This window comes from Rhipicephalus sanguineus, chromosome 6 (assembly GCF_013339695.2).
Source record: "Rhipicephalus sanguineus isolate Rsan-2018 chromosome 6, BIME_Rsan_1.4, whole genome shotgun sequence".
Taxonomy (NCBI): Eukaryota; Metazoa; Arthropoda; class Arachnida; order Ixodida; family Ixodidae; genus Rhipicephalus; species Rhipicephalus sanguineus.
The window spans coordinates 37,257,349-37,278,644 of record NC_051181.1 but is presented as its reverse complement, the minus strand read 5'-3'; the positions used below and the strand labels follow the sequence as shown (position 1 = coordinate 37,278,644).

The following is a 21,296-nucleotide window of genomic DNA, read 5'->3' as shown; positions in this document are numbered from 1 at the left end:
ATTTAGCTTAATTTCTCGGTAAGTAGGGCACTGCTGTTGATAATATTGCCGTTTTAGAAGTTGTCATACATTGGGCTTTCACTCTGACATAAATTGTTATTTGCCTTTAGTGTCCCTTTAACTACGCATGCGGACATTTTTCGGGGTCTAGAAAAACGTAATGACTGCAGCGCACAACTAACAAGCTAACAATGAGAGCAGCGCAAGCACGCCTTGCGCCAGGCACAGAACGCCTGCCCTGCTGTTTCGGTGTTCTGTGACACCTGCTAATCAGGTCCCTCACCTCGGGTTTGCCTTCTCGTTGGCCTTGGACAGGGCTTACCCCAGGGTACGATGTTGCGGGGTGACAGCAACAGGGTGTTCCAACGTGGCGCTCTTTTGACGCATTTTCAAACCATCCGATATGTTAGGCTCACGAGAGGAGGTCGTGGTTAGGCTTCCCCTCCGAAGTACTACTGGTACTACTACTACCAAAGTACTACCATGGGTGTTCTCTGGCTCTGGTACTACCTTTTTTTTTCTTTTATGTGCCTAAACTAGCCCACTGTTTGTACCTAAATGACGCCTAAAAATCCCTATAAAGTGCAGAGCTCTTCCGCGCATGTGCAGAACAGCGCAGCTTCAGGGCGCGCGTGCGGCTGTGCGGTGTCTGCTCGCTCCTGTGCCGACTCGTGCTTACCGCTGCCTCTTTCTACACATCGGCTGCTCGTCATGTCTGCTGCTGTGAGAACTGTCAAGGTAAACACACTTGTATGCCACAAGTGTCAAAAAGCTCCGACAAGTGTGTACGTACAATTGTACGGGGCGACCGTACGGCTGCAAGAGTTATCCGATGTTATCCACGTGTTTACTTACGGAGTCTTACGGATGTGTACGTTTCGGTGTTATCTCGGCTGCATGATGGTCCGAACTTGCTAAAAGAAAATGAGAATAGAGATACCGCGCAGGAAAGAAACGCTGACGGTGATATATGGCCAGGAAAAGCGCGATAAGCCAAGCTGTTTTGCCTTTTCACTTTTCCGTTTTCCTCAAAGGCGAAACCACCAGCATACTCTGCGTTGTTGCGATACTCCGAATACTTTATTATTGTGCGCTTATTTGATGAATTCTTAAAGCTCGATTGTGCATTGTTGTAAACGTTCGTTGGGTACTGTATAACTGAAACAATATAGAACGTATTACTTTGCACACTTAATTGCATGTCTCGAGCTTGATTACTTAAAATGGTACAAGTGCTGCTTCTTCTTTTCTTTTTGTTCGAAATGACGAAGTCCCAGAAAGCCATTCAATTGAAAGACGAATGTGTTCAAAGAACACATCGTGAATTTGCTGATGTATGGCTTATACAGGCCGGGCCAGCTACATTTCTAGCTGGCATAACATACTAGGCGTTTTCTTTGAGTGCCAAAAAGATGTACAGAAATGATTACCTTTATGGAAAAAACCTGCACTGCATGTTTGTGAACATGTTCTAAAAGTTTGCCAATACGTACGAATTGCCTTGTTTGAGGCAGATATGCTTGAGGTTTTGCACGATTGCATGATTTTTTTTTTAGTCATTTAACCAGCCATTGCTGTTAAATGAGTTATTCTTGCCAGTCAAATTACAAACTGGCAGTACGTGTAAATAAAATAAGGTAGGGTATTATGGAACATGGGTTCTTGAAGCATAATTGGACAGGAGAGGGTATGAGACACAGCAGGAATGTTGAAGCACTAGTTGGCCCACTCAAAACTTGTTCACAGAGGCATTGCAATGAACCTTCCCTTGAACAGTCGTCAATCAGGCATCATCAAGTCACTGGTGACACCGTGAGTGTAAAAATGCCATTGAAATCTATTTACAGCAATTTCTTTAAGCTCACGTAAATGTTTCCCTGTGGCCTACACAATACCATCTTGCTCATGGGCGGATTTTTCTCTCACCTTCTAATATTGCTTGCTTTCATTTTTACTCCATTGTACTGGGAGGTCGCATGACACTGGGTGACGGCCTTTCCTGGTGAAACCATCGCTTCTGTTTAGGAAAGCCTTATTGATGAAGCAAGGTTCTGTCTGCAGAGTAGGAGAGCCGAAAAAAAACAAAACCACCAAGACAACTGGTGGCTGTGCTTATGTGCACAACCTTTCCCAACGCTTGAAAAATGTGGCGTTCCCATAGTTTTCTGTGTCCGCAGTGCAGTGAAGCGAAGCGTTCATGCACTTCAAAAGTGTACAAAAATGCATGCCATGTGCCTTGCACACTGCCTCACTGGAGTGGTTTACAGCATTCCATTCTCCTCTGGCAAGATGGTCAAACCAGCAGCGGTTGTAGTATACGTACTTAGTTAAAATGGGGCTACCTGTGTGTCATGTTGATGAAGCATATTCAAGAAGCAGGCAAAATATCTAGCATGTAGATAAAAGTTGTTCCAAGAAGTTGCATTTGGTGTACCCTAACCTTTGGTTAGCATTTCTTGTAATGTTAGGTCATGGGTAATAATAACAGCCAATTGTGTAACTGATGGAGCAACTATAAAGAGGCACGCAAAATTATTTCGCCTGTCTGCAAGAACAAGCGTCGCAATGGCAGCCCCTGAGTTTTATGCTTCCCGGACAAAGAAAAGGTTGATATTGCAGCTTTCTTGTGCACAGCTCCAAAGAAACAGACAAGCACCAAACACTGCATGCAAGAAGTAAGGTGATGCGCTGGCACAAGCGAGATGGCACACGCGATTATGCCATAAACTGGCACGCACTGCAACTTTCCAATATAAACACCTGCTCTCAAGTCAGCAATTGAAAAGTTAATTAACGAGTTTTTGTTAATTAGTCGCAACAGTGTTATTTCAGCTGCGGCAAAGTATTTCCTCCTCGACGTGGAGTTCGTGTGTGAAAACGACAGGAGCCTTACTGTCAGGATTTTCATAGAAGATCTGTATTGTCTTTAAAAAACACCCTGTAGTTTTGGCATGGCGCAGCAACTTGAACGGTTCATCAAACATGGTAGTGTCTTCAGCAGCATTATCCTTTGCAGCAGTATGCAGCACACTGAAGTTAATTGAGTGCTTGTCCACCCGGGAAGCGTGTACAAATGTGCACATCACATTTCAAGTTGGTTGAAGTAAGTCACTGTGTGTGACAAGCTTCCATAGTTGATGTGTACAATTGCATGCATCACTGCTGAGGGGGTTATTTTGCAATGGCACAAGTTAAATTAAAACTGTTATATTGAAGGTCTGGAAATTAAAAAAAAAAGGACAGCTGCAGAGTAATTGCTCTGTTTTTGCCACAAGAGTTTCACTAAAATAATCTGTCTACCAATGTGTTGTGATTTTAATGACATGTGATAGACACAGATGACACATGTGACATAAATGCATGCTTTGAGGATATGTTGCAAGCACAGCTATCTCTCACATAAAATCGGCCAATACAAATTAACCTGTCAGATGTTTGTTAGGTAAGCAGACCGGCTTGTGCCTGCTATGTGGGCTTCAACCAGTGGCTCAGTGGGAGCTGTGGATGCCAGTGCAAATCTGTTGCCACCTGAGGCACTGAAGGATCCTAGGGGCATTCCACAAAAAGAAAAAAGCCTGTGTTATGCAGTCTCCAAATGGCTCTCTATGCTAATTTCTTTCCATTAGATGCACATTATAATTAACAAGTTCTAAATGGACACACTAATTTTGCAGTGAAATTTGAGAGGACCCTTCAGATTTTCAGTGGTGCTAAAAAATTCTTTATAAACATTGCGCTGAAGTGCTGTGTGTCCAACAGACACACCTTGACACTACACACATGAGCATTTTGTGGCTGTATTGTAGTTTCCTCAAAGACCACAACGATGCTATCACCGTGTTGCCATAATAGCTGATGTTTCCTGCCAGCATTTAAAACCTCCTAACGCCCCCCCCCCCTTCCCTTCCTTGTTGTAAGTGTTGCTTCCGTTAAGAAATGAAATGTGTTTCCTGATATTTTTGTTTCCTCTCTTCATTTAGTACATTTATATGAGAGCCATGTGCCATTATTTATTTGGGCCATGCAGTGGTCACTACAAGTGCCTTGTGTTCTTTTTATTATTGCTGCACATATGCATGAGATAAGCAGCGCAACTCTATGTTCGAGGCTTTTATTGTTGCAAGTGTAATTATTGCTGACAGTAACTACTCGTTGTCCTTTGATGGATCCTTTTAACAGTACCAATAAACAAACAAAAATGTGTTATGTGCAGGGTCTTGTGACCTTGGTGACAGGTGGTGCTTCTGGGCTTGGCAAGGCGACTGCAGCACGGTTTGCGCGCCAAGGTGCGCAGGTGGCCATTTTCGACCTGCCCACATCCAAGGGAGAGGAGGTTGCCAAAGAAGTTGGCAATGGCTGCATCTTTGTACCAGGCAATGTACGTGACGACACACAGTGTAGGGCATTGGTCCACACAGATGGGACATGGACAGTTGTAGGGAGCATTGCTTTGAAGAGTTGTCGAGGAAGGGCAGACGTTGTGTCATTTATGACAGCAATGCAAAGATAAATGTGAAAAACGCAATCTGTATTTCTCTAGTCACTTAGATCGTGATGGGCTTGACATTTTGAAGCACATTAACTTTAGAAGGTAGCACCATTTCCTCCTCAAAGGTGAATGAATATGAGCCTGCAGCAATGGCCACTCCCTAGATGTCGTAAACAGGATGGCCGGTGACTTCGCCATCTGGCTCATGAGCACGACTGTTCATTTAGTCATGAAGGCAATTGACTGCCGCGCTTCGGTCATCTTAGCGGGGCCTATCCTGCCTCAGAAGAATAGACTGTTGGGCGAGTTGCCTTGTTATCTTGTATCTGACTATAGCCGCTTGAGCTCAGGTGTATGTCAAAGCCCACATGTAACTGACCTCATTTGTAAATGACGTCTTTTATATGTAATGTTTGAGCCACTGTCATGTTTAAAACACATGCTTTATTTTATCTTGTTTGATTGTTTGTTTATAAATGTTTCTTTGAACAATGTACAGTGCTCTGTTCTGCTTATTTGATGAAGCCTTCACCCTAGTTGACATGTTTATTTTAGAGAATGGGGGCAATGTCATTACATTAAATGAGGCTTTTTTTCTCTCAATCTCATCAGTTGTAACATCTGACTGCTATTATGTACTGTAATTTACCTGCATGTCTGGAATTGAAGAAAGAAAATGCTGTTGATGGCAGCTGTAGCTAAATTTAATGACTGGGAGCTATAGCAGTAATAAGAGTGTCTGGTGCCACTCGAACATTGCCTGTTTTGTGCACTAATAATCACAGTTCATCGCACTTTTTCATACAAAGTAAAGACTGAAATTAATGTTTTCTTGCTGGGATTAGACAGGGACAACTTGAGGGACAAGGCTTTTGAGGTACTAATACAATTTGTTGATTTAGTGTAAGCAAAACACAAAAGAAAGAAAGAGAAAAAACACAGAATTGAAATATGCGTACATGTATAGGTCAAGTACAGTACAAAAAAAGGGGGATTGATTTCTTTTAGCTTCAGCTGGCCCATGGCAACAATGGTCAAGGAACCTTGTTCCTGGCAAACATGCAGTCGAGGTGTTTAGCTTAACTTCTGTGACAGTATGCTTTGTGCTGATTCTGTCGAATAAACACAACCAGGTAGTTGATCTCATCATGAATTACAACAACCTTTCCGTTTTTAAACTGTTAGCTGGGTGAAATTTTCTGCATGTGAAATTTTTATAGCAAATGATTATGTATATATTTTTACAGTGTACTAAAAAGAGTACTGAAGACAAGGATGAAAGAAACACTTCCTTATGATCAGGACTGTCTATAAAACGCTATTAACATGATGAACTGACTCAGCCAGACCAAAGTATGCTTATGACTGAAAAAGCTTGTATAAGGTTTCTCTGAGGGGAGAATAGGGTCCTAAGTTAGAACAATAAGAAATGGCCAGATGGTCAGTTCCAAGAGAAAATGCACTTTAGGTATGTTTGTACCCTCAAGCACCTGCCTTCAAATTATGAAATTTAATGTTGATTGGGACAATGGGATAGAATTTTCCTTGAGAATGCCTTCTGGGCTCTGTAATGCCCTTGCAACTTTTGAGCGAATGATCGACAGTGTTTATCTTTTTCGACCTCAGTGGTTTACCTGCAACTTCAATTGCTGCTTCAGAAATCGGTCTGTTTACAGTTTCCTTCATTCCCTCTGTGTCGTTAGTTTCTTCTGGTCCTAAGGCATCATGTTTCTTCTCAGGGGCAATCCTAAATTCATCTTTTTTTATCCTGACTATATCTAAGTTGCCCTGTTACTTAGTGGCCCTTAATCTTGCTCTTGCTTTCTTCAGGTTGAGTCTGATCCTCACCCTCACTATACTCTCTTGGCATGTTACCTTAGCCACCACTTCTGTGGGTCTCCACACATTATAAAATGGATTTTGTTTTTTATTGCATCATGAGGGCTTTTCCATGTACACTTCCTGTTTCTATGACTTTGGAAGAAAATGTTCGTTATGCGGAGTCGATTTCGTATGTTCCAGAGGGCTAGAAAAATGCCATGATAATAACACACCAGAAAGGAAGTCCAAAAGGCTTGAATAACAACAGACCCCATCAGATTACTTTCGATTTTATACAAAATATTTACAAAAGTAATTTCAGACAGAATAAGAGAAACATTTGGCTTTAACCAACCTAGAGAGCAAGCTGACATTGGAAACAGGTACTCTATACAATGGATCACAGCTGTGTGCACAAGCAAGTAATTAAGAAATCTGCAGAATACAACAAACCCCATTGTATGGCTTTTATAGACTGCAAAAAGAGGCATTTGACTCAGTAGAGATACCAGCAGTTTTGGTGGCATTGCATCATCAAGGAGCACTTCAAGCATATGTTGATATAATCATAATAATATCTGGGGTTTTACGTCCCGAAACCAAGGTATGATTATGAGAGACGCCGTAGTGGAGGGCTCCGGAAATTTCTACCATGTGGTGTTCTTTAACATGCACCTAAATCTAAGTACACGGGCCTCTACCATTTCGCCTCCATCGAAATGCGACCGCCGCGGCCGGGATCGAACCCGCAACCTTCGGGTCAGCAGCCGAGCACCGTAACCGCTATACCACCGCGGTGGACTCAAGCATATGTTGATAGCACCCCTTACAAAAATATATTTAGACAGAAAGTGGGTTTAGACAGTCTATAGACATCTAAATTTATTTTTGTAAGGGACCTTAGCATCTACAATTACTTCACAGCTACCTTGCTTCCAGGATATCTACCCTTCCAGAATACACTACCCTTTTTTTGCGCACTAGAAAGCGACTGTGTCGTGTTTTCTCCCTTAGTCCTCATCCATATTTAGCGCTGTTTTTTCCTTCACAATGATGAATCACCAACTAGCCCAAGTGTCTCTTCTAGAAAGGTACTTGAAAAAAGGATACGATAAGAAATGCATGTTTCTACGTTGAATGTTTACTTGTCAGAATCACTGGCACCTAAAGGTCTCATGATTGTACATCATCCAGCCATTGAATTGTCACCCATTAACCAAGCAAAATGGGCTGATCCACTAAAAGAAGCATCCTTGGACTTGACCCAAATCGTCTTAAATCACTATGAGCACTCTGCAAAATCTCTGTCTAACACTGAATGACAGTTGCTTTCCCTATCACGATTATCATCAGAAGAAATAGTCCTACTCGAGGCATATCGCCTAAAGAAGCAAGATGAGATGTCTAAGATTCAGATGAACCAACTTATCTATGATAATGTGCCTGTGCCGACCTCTCTAACGACCGTCGTGTCACGGGCCACGTCGGAAGGCCTCTGTAAGACACCCGAACATAATAACATAGTAAACCTTTCCAAGCATTGTTTGTCAGATGAAGAGAAATTTGTATTATCATGTGGTCTTGATTTTTGTCCTGCCTCTGGTGGATATAGCGAATTTCAGTTCCTACAAGATGTAGATAACTTCGCCCGCAACATGAGGCTACGAGAATTTTTTTATAATAAGCCCGTGTTCGTTAATGCTCCTTCGTTTTCTAATAAGCGATGGACACCCCCTGTTCAACGCGACAGATGCCTCGATTTATATATAGAAGCGGTCCAGCGTGATTTACTTGAAATTTACAAAAAACAGCAATCATTTAAGAGCGACATTTCCGCTAAAGAAAGTGAGGCAATAAAAAGCTTGGCCAACAATGCAGATATTGTCTTCAAACAAGCTGACAAAGGAGGCACGATTGTCCTTATGAATCGAGAGGACTACTATATCTGAGGCTTACAGGCAGCTGCGTGACGATACCTTCTACAGATGCTTGGAAAATGACCCCACCACTCAATTTAAATCTGTTATAAAAGGAGAAATCGAACAACTCGTGGTAGATAAAAAAATTAACTGATAAAGGCACGTCTTTCTTGCTCCCGCTAAGTCCTGTAGCAAGAAGGTTCTATCTGCTGCCAAAAATTCACGAGGCAGGCAACCCCGGGAGACCAATAGTGTCAGCTTTTGGTTTCGTAACTGAAAAGATTTCCTGTTTTGTTGATAACCTCATTAGCCATATTCCGCAAACTTTCTCCTCCTACATCAAAGATTCTGGCCATTTCTTACGCGACATTGCTGACTTGACTGTTCCTGAAGGATCCCTCTTGGTTACTAGTTACTTTACACCAACATTCCCCACGAGGATGGAATTTGAGCTGTTCGTCAGGAATATGAGCGTTTGAGCTCTGACCGCTCCATTGATGGTGCAACATTAACCACATTACTGACATTAATTCTCCAGTATAATAATTTTGAATTCAACAATGAACATTTCATACAAGTCAGCGGGACATCTATGGGAACGAAGATTGGCCCCAATTACGCAAATATCTTCATGGATGTGCTGCAGAAAGAATTCTTAAGCGGCCAAGCACTAACACCACTTTTTTATAAACGATACATCAATAACATCTTCCTAATTTGGGAACACGGGGAAGATGCGCATTACTTTCATTTATAGCAGTGTTCAACAACGTTCACAATTCCATATCTTTCTCACATTTGTTCTCAGAGGAATACGCAGATTTCCTAGATATCACTGTATATTTACGGAATGGCAGATTAACAACCACGCTTTTCAAGAAGCCTACAGACAGGCAACAATATCTGCATTTTCAGAGCAGTCACTTAAAACACTGGAAAACCAGCATCCCTATAGTGAGGCACTCCGCTTCAAACGTACATGTACAGATGAGTCTGACTACCACAAGAACTGCACTTCCCTGAGAGAATCTTTAGTTAAACAGAAGTACTCAGCTCGTTTAGTTCACGATGCTTTCGCAAAGGCTAACGATGTCGAGCACAAAACCCTTTTAGAGGCACCAAAAAAGACTTCCACGATACACAAAACTAACCTTGTCCTTAGACATTCGGCCTCGATACCAAGAGTAGGTTGTATTCTACAAAAACATCATAATATCCTCATGCAAAGTCAGCATCTCCGAACACTATTCCCAACTCCACCAAGAGTAGTCTACAGATGCTCTAAAAATTTGCATGACATAGTGACATCTTCTAAAGTTACTAAACCAGTACATTCAGGCTGTCACCCGTGTAAGAAATCACGCCGCACAATATGTGCACATATGACGACCTCACTTTCAGCTCACAGCACCGCCTCAGGTTTCAGCCTCAAAATAAGGGGCAACTTTTGCTGTGACACGCCCAATGTAATCTAGCTTCTGGAGTGTTCTGTTTGTAACAAGCAGTACATAAGCCAAGCCGAAACCAGCTTCGGTCTGTCTAACCTATCAAAAGACATAGCGCTTCCCAGTCATTCCTTCAGCAAGATTAAAGCTACCATTCTAGAGTCAGGGTTCGGCTCTCATCGTGACAGAAAAGTTCGGGAATCATATCTCGTCCACAAATTCAACACTATCATTTTTGGGCTCAATGAAAGTCCTGGCACTTTAATGTTCCTGCATGCTTAACGTGCCATGCGCATTCATCTCCTTTAAGTAATCTTTTATGTACGCGTATATATATCTATATATATATATATATATATATATATATATATATATATATATATATATATATATATATATAGATATATTTTTTTTTTTCATAGTAATTGTAGGTCCTGCTTTGCACGTGTATAATTTTTTATTTTTGCTTTGCATATGCCCCTGTTTTCTCTTTTTTTTTAGTTTGTTTGTTCTGCCTCAGTGGCGACATGAGCTGTCAATTGCTGTTTTTTCCTTGTCTATTTTTCTTGCGTGTGTATGATTGCGCGATGAGCCTTGCGACTATGATGACGTTGTTAGTTTATTATTTTTTTTAATTTATTTTTCCACCAGTATCTATTGTATCACTGTGTAATCAATGTGACTGCTGGCATATAAGTGACCGTTCCGGTGTCTTCATTTTATTCATGTGACGAAGGCCGGGCCCACAGCCGAAACGTCAAATAAAGCTTCTTTTCACTTGTGCGTCAAACACCTTGCTTTTGCTATTACTCCCGGATCTGGCGACACCTTGTCCTCGAATATATATATATAAAACTGACCCTGGCACAAATAGCCTTGCTTCTGTCACCTGCATGCACCGAACACCAGCATGGGTCTGAGCGCTCCGAGCTCCATGTGAGGTGCCACACCCGTGTTTGACACTATGTACCAATTGTGCCGCTGTGCACAAGAGACTAGCCTCTCACCATGAAGAGAAGGCGAGCCCATGCACACAGCGAAGGAGACCTCAGGTGAAACTCTCCAAATGGGTGATTTATAGGGGTGTGCGAATATTTGAGTTTTGAATTCGAATCGAATAGTTCCTAATTGAATAATTCGATTCGACTTTCGAATAGCTAGTATTTGAAGTATCGAATAATTCGACAGGACGAATATCTCAAACGCGACAAAGGCCAGTGGTGCAACTTGGTTAGGGTAGGGTGGCTAAAACTAATGCTAACGTCGCCATTCCTTTAACTTTCATTGACATCTGGTACAAAAGCGAGCGCATGTTGATCTTAAAGGAGACTATGTCATTTCGCACGTAGAAAAACGCATGAGAAAACTGTCAAGGCCTTCACAACTTCATTCCCGAAACGAAGGCACGAACTTCTTGCGTAGTTCGGTTGTATATGCCGCAAGCGCCGTAAAAAGACCAGACGTTCACCTACGAAATCCTCAGTGATTGGCTATGCATGTAAAAATTTGTTCACTCTGGGCAGTCGCCACTACCGCACCGCACCACATGTTCAGAAACTCCCATCGTTCCGGCGTGCAGTTAAAACGCTGTTGTGAACGGGCTCCCGAATTAAGGCTTTTGGGCCCGGAGCACCCATGGCGATGAAGCACATTACCGTTGTCAGATGAGCCTTATTGCTCGACGATGGGGAAAGAAAACTAGTTACCGTAGCCCACTCTGTTAGGAGATGAGGAGTGCCGCTGCTGACTGGAATGGCGGCTCTACTATCAACATGCCTGCGCACCTAAAAAGCTGAAACAAAAAGCCACTCCCGAACAAGTGCGTAACGAAGCTGTCAGCACGCCGTAACATCCCTGATTTTTCTTTTGTCTTCCCGTAACTGGCGGTACACATTTCGAGTAAATATACTATTCGATATTTTTGGCCACCATTCGGCACTATTCGATTAGAATTCGATTCGAGATTACATTTCACTATTCGCACACCCCTAGTGATTTATTTAACAGGATTTTTTGTACAATCTGATCAAGTACTTTACATAAGCCATAAGAACCATCTGTGACACAACTGTACAGTTCACCAATAAAATAATACAAGTCACGAAATATAGCAATTGGTGGCTGCGAATGGCACACCTATAGAACAAAGGACCAGGCCTGCAGGGCCAACCTAACTTTTGGCCAGCGCACCCACGATCTCGCTCCCCACACAACAGGGGAAAGAACAGGCATAGGAACAGTTTAGAGAAATAGATGGAGGCCACTTGTGATGTGCTGCCTTTGGACTATGAGGCCACAAAATGGCATGCACACATACCAAGGCTAGGGGCCCTGACAACACGATGTAACCACTGGCCGGCGACAAAGAACAAAGGATCGTTGCAGGCCAGAGAGGCCAAAACCCGTATGTGCCTTCTGAAGCCCCAAAGTGGTCTCCTTGAAACCCGTTTCACACCTGCGCTTGTCGGGCAAGTGCCAGCAAGGCTCGAGTCCTGCCGAAATTCGGCCAATGGGACATCATCAATGGAACAATGATTTATGACCAGCTGCCACCTGTCTGGTTGGGAGGAAAGGGGGCACGAGAATTTTTCAAAGGAAAAAAATGCCATCACACAACTTGTGCAGATGCGTGAATTCCTACAAAGGGAAGAAAAAGCCACCATTCTATGTGCCCAAATCAATTCAGTAGGTGATGCAAACATATTATTGTGCAGCCAGCACTGCACATGTTGGTCTATGATAGCATCAAACAAGTTGCCATGCAGTAAAGGGCAAACTTAGCCCAAAATATTGCCAAATGCCCTTCTTTGGTAATGGAGCCTGAGCAACATAACAGTTGGCCTCCAATTTTCAGTTCCACTCACAGAAAATTTGAATGATGGCTGCCTTTGTGTTCTTCATTTATGTTTTCTTGTCTTGCCAGGTGACGTCCGAAGACGATGTACGAAAGGCATTGGCTACCATTAAGGACAAGTTCCAGAGGCTGGATGTGGCTGTCAGCTGTGCAGGCATTGGTGTGGCCTTCAAGACCTACAACTTCAACAAGGACTTGCCTCATAGCCTGGAAGACTTTCACCAAAGTAGTTATGGTGAGTTTTGCACGGTACTATTAACCGTGAAATTGGTTGTGAAACATTGTTGGCACTATATGTACTTGATATTTACTTTTCTTTGAAAAGAGGTATGGACAGCAAAATCGATTTTTTTAATTTTAACACTGCAGTATGCGAGCATGCTTGGCAAACATTTCTGTTAAGTGGTATCCTCAGATGTGCACTGGAGAGTGTGTGTGTAAAAATGGCATCAAACATGCCTGTCCCTGTAACTCTGCTTATTTGCCATACGTGTTCACTTTATTGATTTATGGACATATAGTAGATGTATTTACTGGTATAGTCATATAGAAATATAACGTCTTTAGCAAAATAACATTCTGAGTAGTTGAATATGTATTCCCAAGAGGTGTCAGGATAGTCGCAACGCTTCCTGTGTAAAAAATTGCTCACGTCTGCATTTCCAACCTTGCATACCTGTGTTCCAGACAGCCTTCTCTGACTTGTGCATGCAACAATTTCTGGCATTTTGGATAGCTCCCACTGTTGCTTGTTTCACTAAGCACACTGTAAAAGTGGCAACCCCACATTTTGCACTGAAATCTGTCCCTTATTTTACACTGAATTATGTGCATTGCTGTACTGGGTAGGAAGGACCCCGTTGGAATTTTGCTGAGTCTGAGTAAGAGTTAACCTGGCTGCGTAGAATTTTGGTGAGCTGGAGTGAGCAGTAAGCAATAAACATATTGTTTGAGTGAGTCAGAGCAGGTTTCAATTATTTCACTGACCTATGGAACGTATGTCTTCAGACATGCCACATGTGGACTTTGTGCTGGCACTGCTAGATCTCCAGGAGAGAGAAGCCCGGTTGCATGCACTCCTTCACTTTTAACCACCATGGCAAGACAGAGATGGCGCAGTGCGAGTACTGAGTGCTCGCATTGTGCCGTCTTTGTTGTCTTTTCTTGATTGTCATGATGAACATTTTCCAGTTTGTCCAGATTTCACTTCTTGTGCACACATTACATGCTACGGTGGCAGTATGGCGTTTGCCCCATTGCTTCAGATCTAATCGCATCAATGGCCATTTCAAGATGATTTCTGCCAGAACTTTTGCTGCAGGAATCCAAATGTGTGGACATTTGAAGAAAACTGGTTGAAAAGCGACACGTGCTCTCCATCGGCTGAGAACATTCCATATAAAAGCACCTCAGTCAAAAGTCCCAGGGCAGGCATGTGAGGGCATACTACAGTGATCATTGGGTAATTATGAGTACTTTGAACTCTGAAACGGCGCAGCACTGGCGTGCAACTTTGGTGGGTACAGTCATTGGTCGTTTGTAAAGAGGAGTGCTGCTGTGCAGGCGTGGAGCGAGCATACAGCATTAGGGTAGGTCAGGTGGCCTCATAAACTGCTAGCTGGGAGCAAGACAAAATGCAGCATATATCCAACACGGCATGTTGTTTTAGAAACACTATTTTTGTAGGAGCATAAAACAAGACGAGTGGCTCAGTTGTAAATGGCAAACCTGGAGTGGAGTGGCTCTATGCTTCAACATTCCTCACATTTTTCTACTTTTTCTTTCTTGTTTTAGCTGGTCCTGGAATGCTAACTGGTTAAGCCAATTTTTTTTAGGAAGCCAATATTGGCTTCCATGTGGTAGTCGTCTTTGAGACGACTACCACATGCACAGTTTGTAAAACAAGTGTCCAGTTATGATTTTGATGTTTTCATTTTAACACGAAAGTGTTTTATACCGGGGTCCACCAAGTACTTCCGTTACCGGATATGACGTTCATAAAATGGACGCCAACGGGTGAGAAAGAAGACAAGAAAAAAACAGATCCGCCACTGGGAAATTTAAACCAACTAGCCAGTTTGGCAGACGCCGGTTGCCTTATATCTTTCACACATTCCCTCTGCAAGGTGCTCTCTGTTGGCAGTGTAGATAACTTTTACTAGCCGAATTTTTTTTAGGAAGCCAATATGAGCGTTCCATCGGGTAGACATCGTCTTTGAGACGACTACCACATGCACAGTTGTAAATTCGCGCCAACTATAGTGCCAAGCACGTCATTGTACAAGTTATGAATACTTTTGAAGACACGTTTCACTTTCGTGTTTGATTTACGACGGAGGGATCAGCCATTTTTTGTTGTTGCTCTTTGTGCGTTTCTTGTAACCACTCCTGCAATGTCTTAAACATGAGACAGCAGTATCTGTAAATAAAATAAAAATATTAATTAACAAAATGCGTTGCTGGGCTAGTTGGTTCATAATCTTCAAAATTGGATAGCGAGAAATCAAACAGGACTACGAAGGAACACAGGTGCACAGGACAGGCGCCTGTCCTGTGCATCTGTGTTGCTTCATAGTCCTGTTCGATTTCGCGCTATCAATTTTGAAGATCAATATTACTTACTTTTTTTTTTAATACAAAATACTACATGCTACTTGTGTGGTTGCAGTGACAACTTCTGTTGCAGCCTCAAGTGGGAAAAAAAGAAAAGAATGAGTGAATTTTGTCATAGAAGAAGGCATAGATGAAGTGCAGACCTAATATTAAGCTACAGCTTGATTCCTCAGAAACAAAGCCTTGCAGTTGGAGATATCCGGTATGTGTGTGACAGGGTTTGTAAGAGTCAAGCAACATTGCCATTTATTCTGCACTGCAGGTGAATACGGTGGGGACATTCAATGTGGTGCGGCTGGCGGTCGGCCTCATTGGCAAGAATGAGCCGGGCCCCGACGGTCTGCGGGGCGTCGTTGTGAACACCGCCAGCGTGGCAGCGTACGAGGGGCAGATCGGCCAGGTGGCCTACAGTGCCTCCAAGGGGGGCATTGTGGGCATGACACTACCATTGGCACGAGACCTGGCTTCTCAAGGCATCCGCTGCTGCGCTATTGCACCAGGCAAGACTTACTTCACACTACACTTTTTGAAATGCACAAAAAAAGAAAGTTGAAGTTAAATTGGAATACAGTGCGACTATTCCAGCTGGTGGTGCACTGTTGGGGGGTGAAGGGTAAGGTTTAGGGGTTCATAATGTCCTCCCCCCTCACTGCCCCACTGTCTATTTCACAGAGACTAACATATATTTTTAAGGGACCTGTTGACATTGTCATTGCAATTCAGGAGGTGGCTTGAGGTTTAAGTTTTCCTGATGGAATCTGTAGGAACGCAAACTGCATGCTATTATCATTTGGCACTTTATTTGTTGTTGGTTTACTCCAGCTGAAGTAAGGAAATGGCATATGTGCAAGGTTCTGCTTCCTCTCTCCTCCTCGCAGTCCCATGATCTTGTCAAAATTTCACCCCCCCCTCCCCCCTTGATAGAAATCCTGGGTGCACTACTGACTCCAGCTGCAACTAGTTGACTGTATTCCTACAGAACAGTGAAAAAAGACGGCAGGCCTGCGCTGAAACCGCAGCACAGTCACAGCGAAAGCTGGAAGAGCGGCGTTTCTAGAGCCCGTTGTAAGCTCTCTTGGGGCTACAATACAAGTACACTAGAAAGGTACCCACTACGCCATAAATCACAATTTTTGTGAAGTTGGGAAGCACCTACTAAGCCATTATTCGTCATTCTGCGGAGAAGCGAGGCACCAGCTACACGTCTGTAAGGCATTATGCGAACTTTGTTGACGTGACTACTAATGACGATGAAGAATTACGGCTCAGCTCTTTGTAATGGGTTGGAAGCTTTAAACGGCCCACCAGATATGTAATTTGCATTGGGTGACGCCCAGTCGCTATTTCCCTCTCCCGTCATGCTGTATAACATACGTTGACGTGGGAGAGAGACGGGGGGGGGGGTGAAGAACTTTACTGAGACCCCGAGGAAATGGATCATGCGCTTATGGGCTTCCTTGGCAACCAATACTAGTGCACTTGCAAGGAACCCACTACGCTATAAATCATTGTAATTTTACTGAGACCCCGAGGAAATGGATCATGTGCTTATGGGCTTCCTTGGCAACCAACACAAGTGCACTTGCGAGGAACCCACTACGCTATATATCATTGTAATTTTACTGAGACCCCGAGGAAATGGATCATGCGCTTATGGGCTTCCTTGGCAACCAATACAAGTGCACTTGCGAGGAACCCACTACGCTATAAATCATTGTAATTTTACTGAGACCCCGAGGAAATGGATCATGCGCTTATGGGCTTCCTTGGCAACCAATACAAGTGCACTTGCGAGGAACCCACTACGCTATATATCATTGTAATTTTTTAGAAGTAGGGCAGCGGCACTGTGCCATTTTTCGTCATTCTACGGAGAGCCGTGGTACCTGCTAAACGCATGTAAGGCATTATGCGCACTTTGTTGATGCTGTGCCTGATGACGACGAAGAATTATGGCAGAGCCCTGTAATGGGTTGGAAGCAAGGAGGTTTAAACCTCCTTGGTTGGAAGCATTCAACAACCTACTCGTTGTGCAATTCGCATTGTGTGACGCCCGGTTACAGAATTCGCGTTGTGCGACGCTTGGTGCTTATTTTACTCTTCTACCACAGCTATATTGCATATGCTAATGTGGTTCCTTCCGGACATGAAACCTGTATAGGACCTTTTTTGCAAAGCAGTTTCAAGCACCGGCATGGCTCAGAGGCTGAATACTGGGCTCCCACGCAGAGGGGCCCAGGTTCGAACCTCGTTCCATCCTGGAATTTTTTTCTTATTTAGTTTTTTTTTTCTTATTTCGAGCGATACTGGTTACGGACACCGGCGGCGGACAACTACGGCGCCAAAAACGGCCGGTGAAATGATCTCATAACAGCTTTCGCTGTAAAAGAAAGCATTGTGGGGACATTGTACACTTGCCAAGAGAATGTGAGCATTAATGTCAAGACAGCAGGGTGGCTTTACTCGCGCTCCATCTTATTTCCTCCTGTGAGCTTGCTGCAGCAATCTTTCACAATAGATTTTTAAGGAGAGACGTGGGTCTTAAAAAATGGAGTTTTAAAAGTCGTGTGAATGGAATGAAACTTAATACACTTATTCAGTTTTCTCCACAGATTCAAAATCTCTATGTGAATTGTTAATATCTGCATTAGAACAAAGGATACGCAATTTCTAACACATATCTAAGCATATTTCTTACAGGGATTTTTGGCAACTTTGCTTTGTCAAACACAAAAACAATGTATGTGGCAAGATTGACAGGAAGCTAGTCTAGCCGCTGATGCTATTTATTAACGCAATAGCGTTAGAGAGCTCGTGTCGCAAAAATTCCGGTGTTGGCGTCGGTGACGGTGACGGCATTGTTGATTGTGAGCAAAAAATCGTCCGTGACCGAAAAATTGAGAAAGAAGCAAATAAAATAAACAATAAAAATCTTCGGTCCCATTGAGGATCGAACACGGGCCTTTCGCGTGGCCAGCAGGTGTCCTACCACAAAGCCACGATGTTACTTGCAACTGCTTCAGAAAAAACACTACATAAATGCCATGTAGTGGAAGGAGTCTCCTTAACGCATTTAATGTTGCATGGCAGAAGCGCACAATCGCGCAAGGCGACACTTAACTGCATCAACTGTTTCAGTGCAATTTTCATGTGTGAAAAACTTTGAAGTACACAGGCATGTGAAGACGAAGTTCACATTTTTCGCACTCACATCGGCTCTTGGACTTCTTGCCGTGTGCCTTGCAAGCTAAGCACAGCCTTGAGGGATTCTTCTTTATTTTGTTCGGCAGGTGTCACGACGAAAATGAGCCCATTCGGCGATTTGTAGGTGCATTAGCGAGGCCATCAAACTACGCTTTGCACCCATCTCCGCTAAAAACCATGCTAAAGACACACACACACAAACAATTACAAACAGCTCCAAAATGGACACTAGTATGTCCAGCGCGCCCGCCATCTCGGAGGTCATAATGTTTGCTGCTTGTTTGATATGTTTTCCGCTAGATGGACATAGTTGTCAATTTTAGAGCTGTTTGTAATTGTGTGTGTGTGTGTGTGTGTGTGTGTGTGTGTGTGTGTGTGTGTGTGTTTGTGTGTGTGTGTTTGTGTGTCTTTAGCATGGTTTTTAGCGCCATAAGGCGATGCTTGTTGCGGTTGACCGGAAGAGTTCTTCAGAAGAACAAATCGAACAGTTGCCAGATAATTAACGCAAGAAGGACGACAGAATGTGACCATTTACGAATACATGTGTCACGCCTACGCGCAGTTCATAATACAGGACCATGTGACTACATCACTGTACAATATTTTCATGAAGTTGTTATAGAATTGCTGTTGAATAGATGGAAAACCTGTACCAATACCATAGATAAGTCGCGCTTGCGCATGTGTGTCTGTGTGCATGTGTGTAACAACACACATTAATAAGTATGCACTTAGTGGTTGAAGTTCGCACTAGGGGCCGGATTTCGCTATCGTGTTCAACTCTTAAAGGCGAAGCTTAAGGGTCGCCCAATTTTTTTTCTTATAGTGTTGTTTTCTTATAATGTCATGTCATACATGACTTGCATGTCATGATTTTCATGTTACTACCTCTCATTTATGATCGTCATGCTGTCATGTCGCGTAATACCTATTTTGGTGTATATCACGCGAGCGAAACGGCAGCGATCGGGCAATGAGCGTGGCATGTAAATCATGCCTTAAATTATATGCATATCGTGATTTTCAAGTTACCACCACTGATTTATGTTCATCATACTGTATCGTCGCACAATACCAATTTTTGATGTATATCAAGCGTGCCAAATGGCCGCGAGGACACCATGAGCGTGGCATGTAAATCATGTCGTACATGACTTGCATGTAATGATTTTCACGTTACCACCTCTGATTTACGTTCATCATACGTATAGTCTCATCGCGCAATACCAATTTTGGTGAATATCAAGCGAGTGAAGTGGCCATGATGTCATGATTTTCCCGTTACCGCCACTGATTTACGTTCATCACACAGTATCCTCGCACAATACCAATTTTGGTGTATATCAAGGGAGCCAAAACCCGCGGGGGCACCATGAGCGTGGCATGTAAATCATGTCGTACATGACTTGCATGTCATGATTTTCCATTACCACCACTGATTTACGTTCGTCACACAGTATCATCACACAATACCAATTTTGGTGTATATCAAGGGAGCCAAATGGCTGCGGGGGCACCATGAGCATGGCATGTAAATCATGTCGTACATGACATGCATGTCATAATTTTTATGTTACCATGTGTCAGTTACGTTTGTCACACAGAAATGTCTCGTCTTACCAGTTTTGCTATGTATACATTCATTTAAATGGCCGCGAGTGGCCCGGGACCATGTAATGTCAATCATGCTGTACATGACATGCGTGTCATGATTTGCGCTTTAGGACCTGTCATTATGTTTGTCATACACTCTTGTCATGCCACACAAATTTTGGTATATATATCAAATTAACGAGACGGCTGCAAGAGCCCCAAGACAGTGGCATGTAAATCATGCTGTCCATGACATGCATGTCGTGATTTTCATGTTATGACCTGTCATTTATGTTCGTAATACAGTCAAGTTGTGTCGTACCAATATTGGCATACATCCCATTAACGAAACGGCCAGGAGAACATAAAGTCGTGGGCGGCTAGATAGATAGACAGACAGATAGATACGCTCAAAGTCGCAGAAGTTCGCTAAGAAATGCTTCGCATTTAAAAGTTTGAATTTCATTCAACCTTGTGTTTGTGCGACTGCAATTCCAGAAAGCACGTGCCTTGGCATTGTTGGTCAGAGTCAAATGAAACTTCTCTGCAGGCCTGTTTCACACACCACTGCTGGAGTCGCTGCCCGAGAAGGTGCGCACATTCCTGGCCGAGACCATTCCGTTCCCCAAGCGGCTGGGAGACCCCGACGAGTACGCTCACCTGGTGCAGTCCATTGTTGAAAACCCTCTGCTTAATGGCGAGGTCATTCGTCTCGACGGTGCACTCCGTATGGTTAGCTAGGTGCTTTATATTATCCGGACAATAAATGTGCTGCCCTGTTGTTCACTATGCAGTCATTTGAATATACACTTATCTGTAAGTGTATCTTTGTGCATTTTTATTGAAGCAGACTGCATTCACATTTGTGTGTTATCCAACTATTCAAATGAATACTGTGCTACTCAGTATTTTCTTCAGTATGAGTGCGAAAAATGACAAATGTAAGCTTGTATGATTGACGGTTTCACTGAGCAAGTCGCAAGATGTACCGGGAAGTCTACCATTCCAAGGCATTGCACTGCGTACTTGAAGAGGCACCGAGGCCAGTAAATTTTTTTTTCTTGGAATAATGAAGTGATTTATTTACTGGAAACTTAAAGAGACAAGTAATAATTCTTTGCCAACTTGTATGTGAAATCCACTAGAAAAAAAATAAAGTTTTAATTTTTACGAGAACATTGTCAAATACAGTTTGCCTTTAAGGTCTCTCCCTCACACACTGCTTTCAAGATGCAAGCATGTAGCTATGACTGCAGAAAAGCATGTCGCATTAAAAAGCGGAAGATAGGAAATATTTGTGTCCAGTGAAAAAAAAATTGCGAAGCTTGCACTGAGTTCGCGCAAGGCTTGACACAGCG

The 21,296-nt window shown here is 43.0% G+C and overlaps 1 protein-coding gene across 1 annotated transcript; it reads left to right on the top strand.

Moving 5' to 3' along the window:
* On the top strand, nt 1-20,691 carry LOC119395709 (3-hydroxyacyl-CoA dehydrogenase type-2-like). The gene is given in 7 exon segments (XM_049416754.1): nt 1-18; nt 615-738; nt 4,214-4,378; nt 12,598-12,744; nt 12,746-12,763; nt 15,404-15,641; nt 20,489-20,691. Coding segments are annotated over 6 exon segments (786 nt in total). The 5' UTR covers nt 1-18; nt 615-711; the 3' UTR covers nt 20,680-20,691.
* The last annotated feature ends 605 nt before the right edge of the window (nt 20,692-21,296 follow it).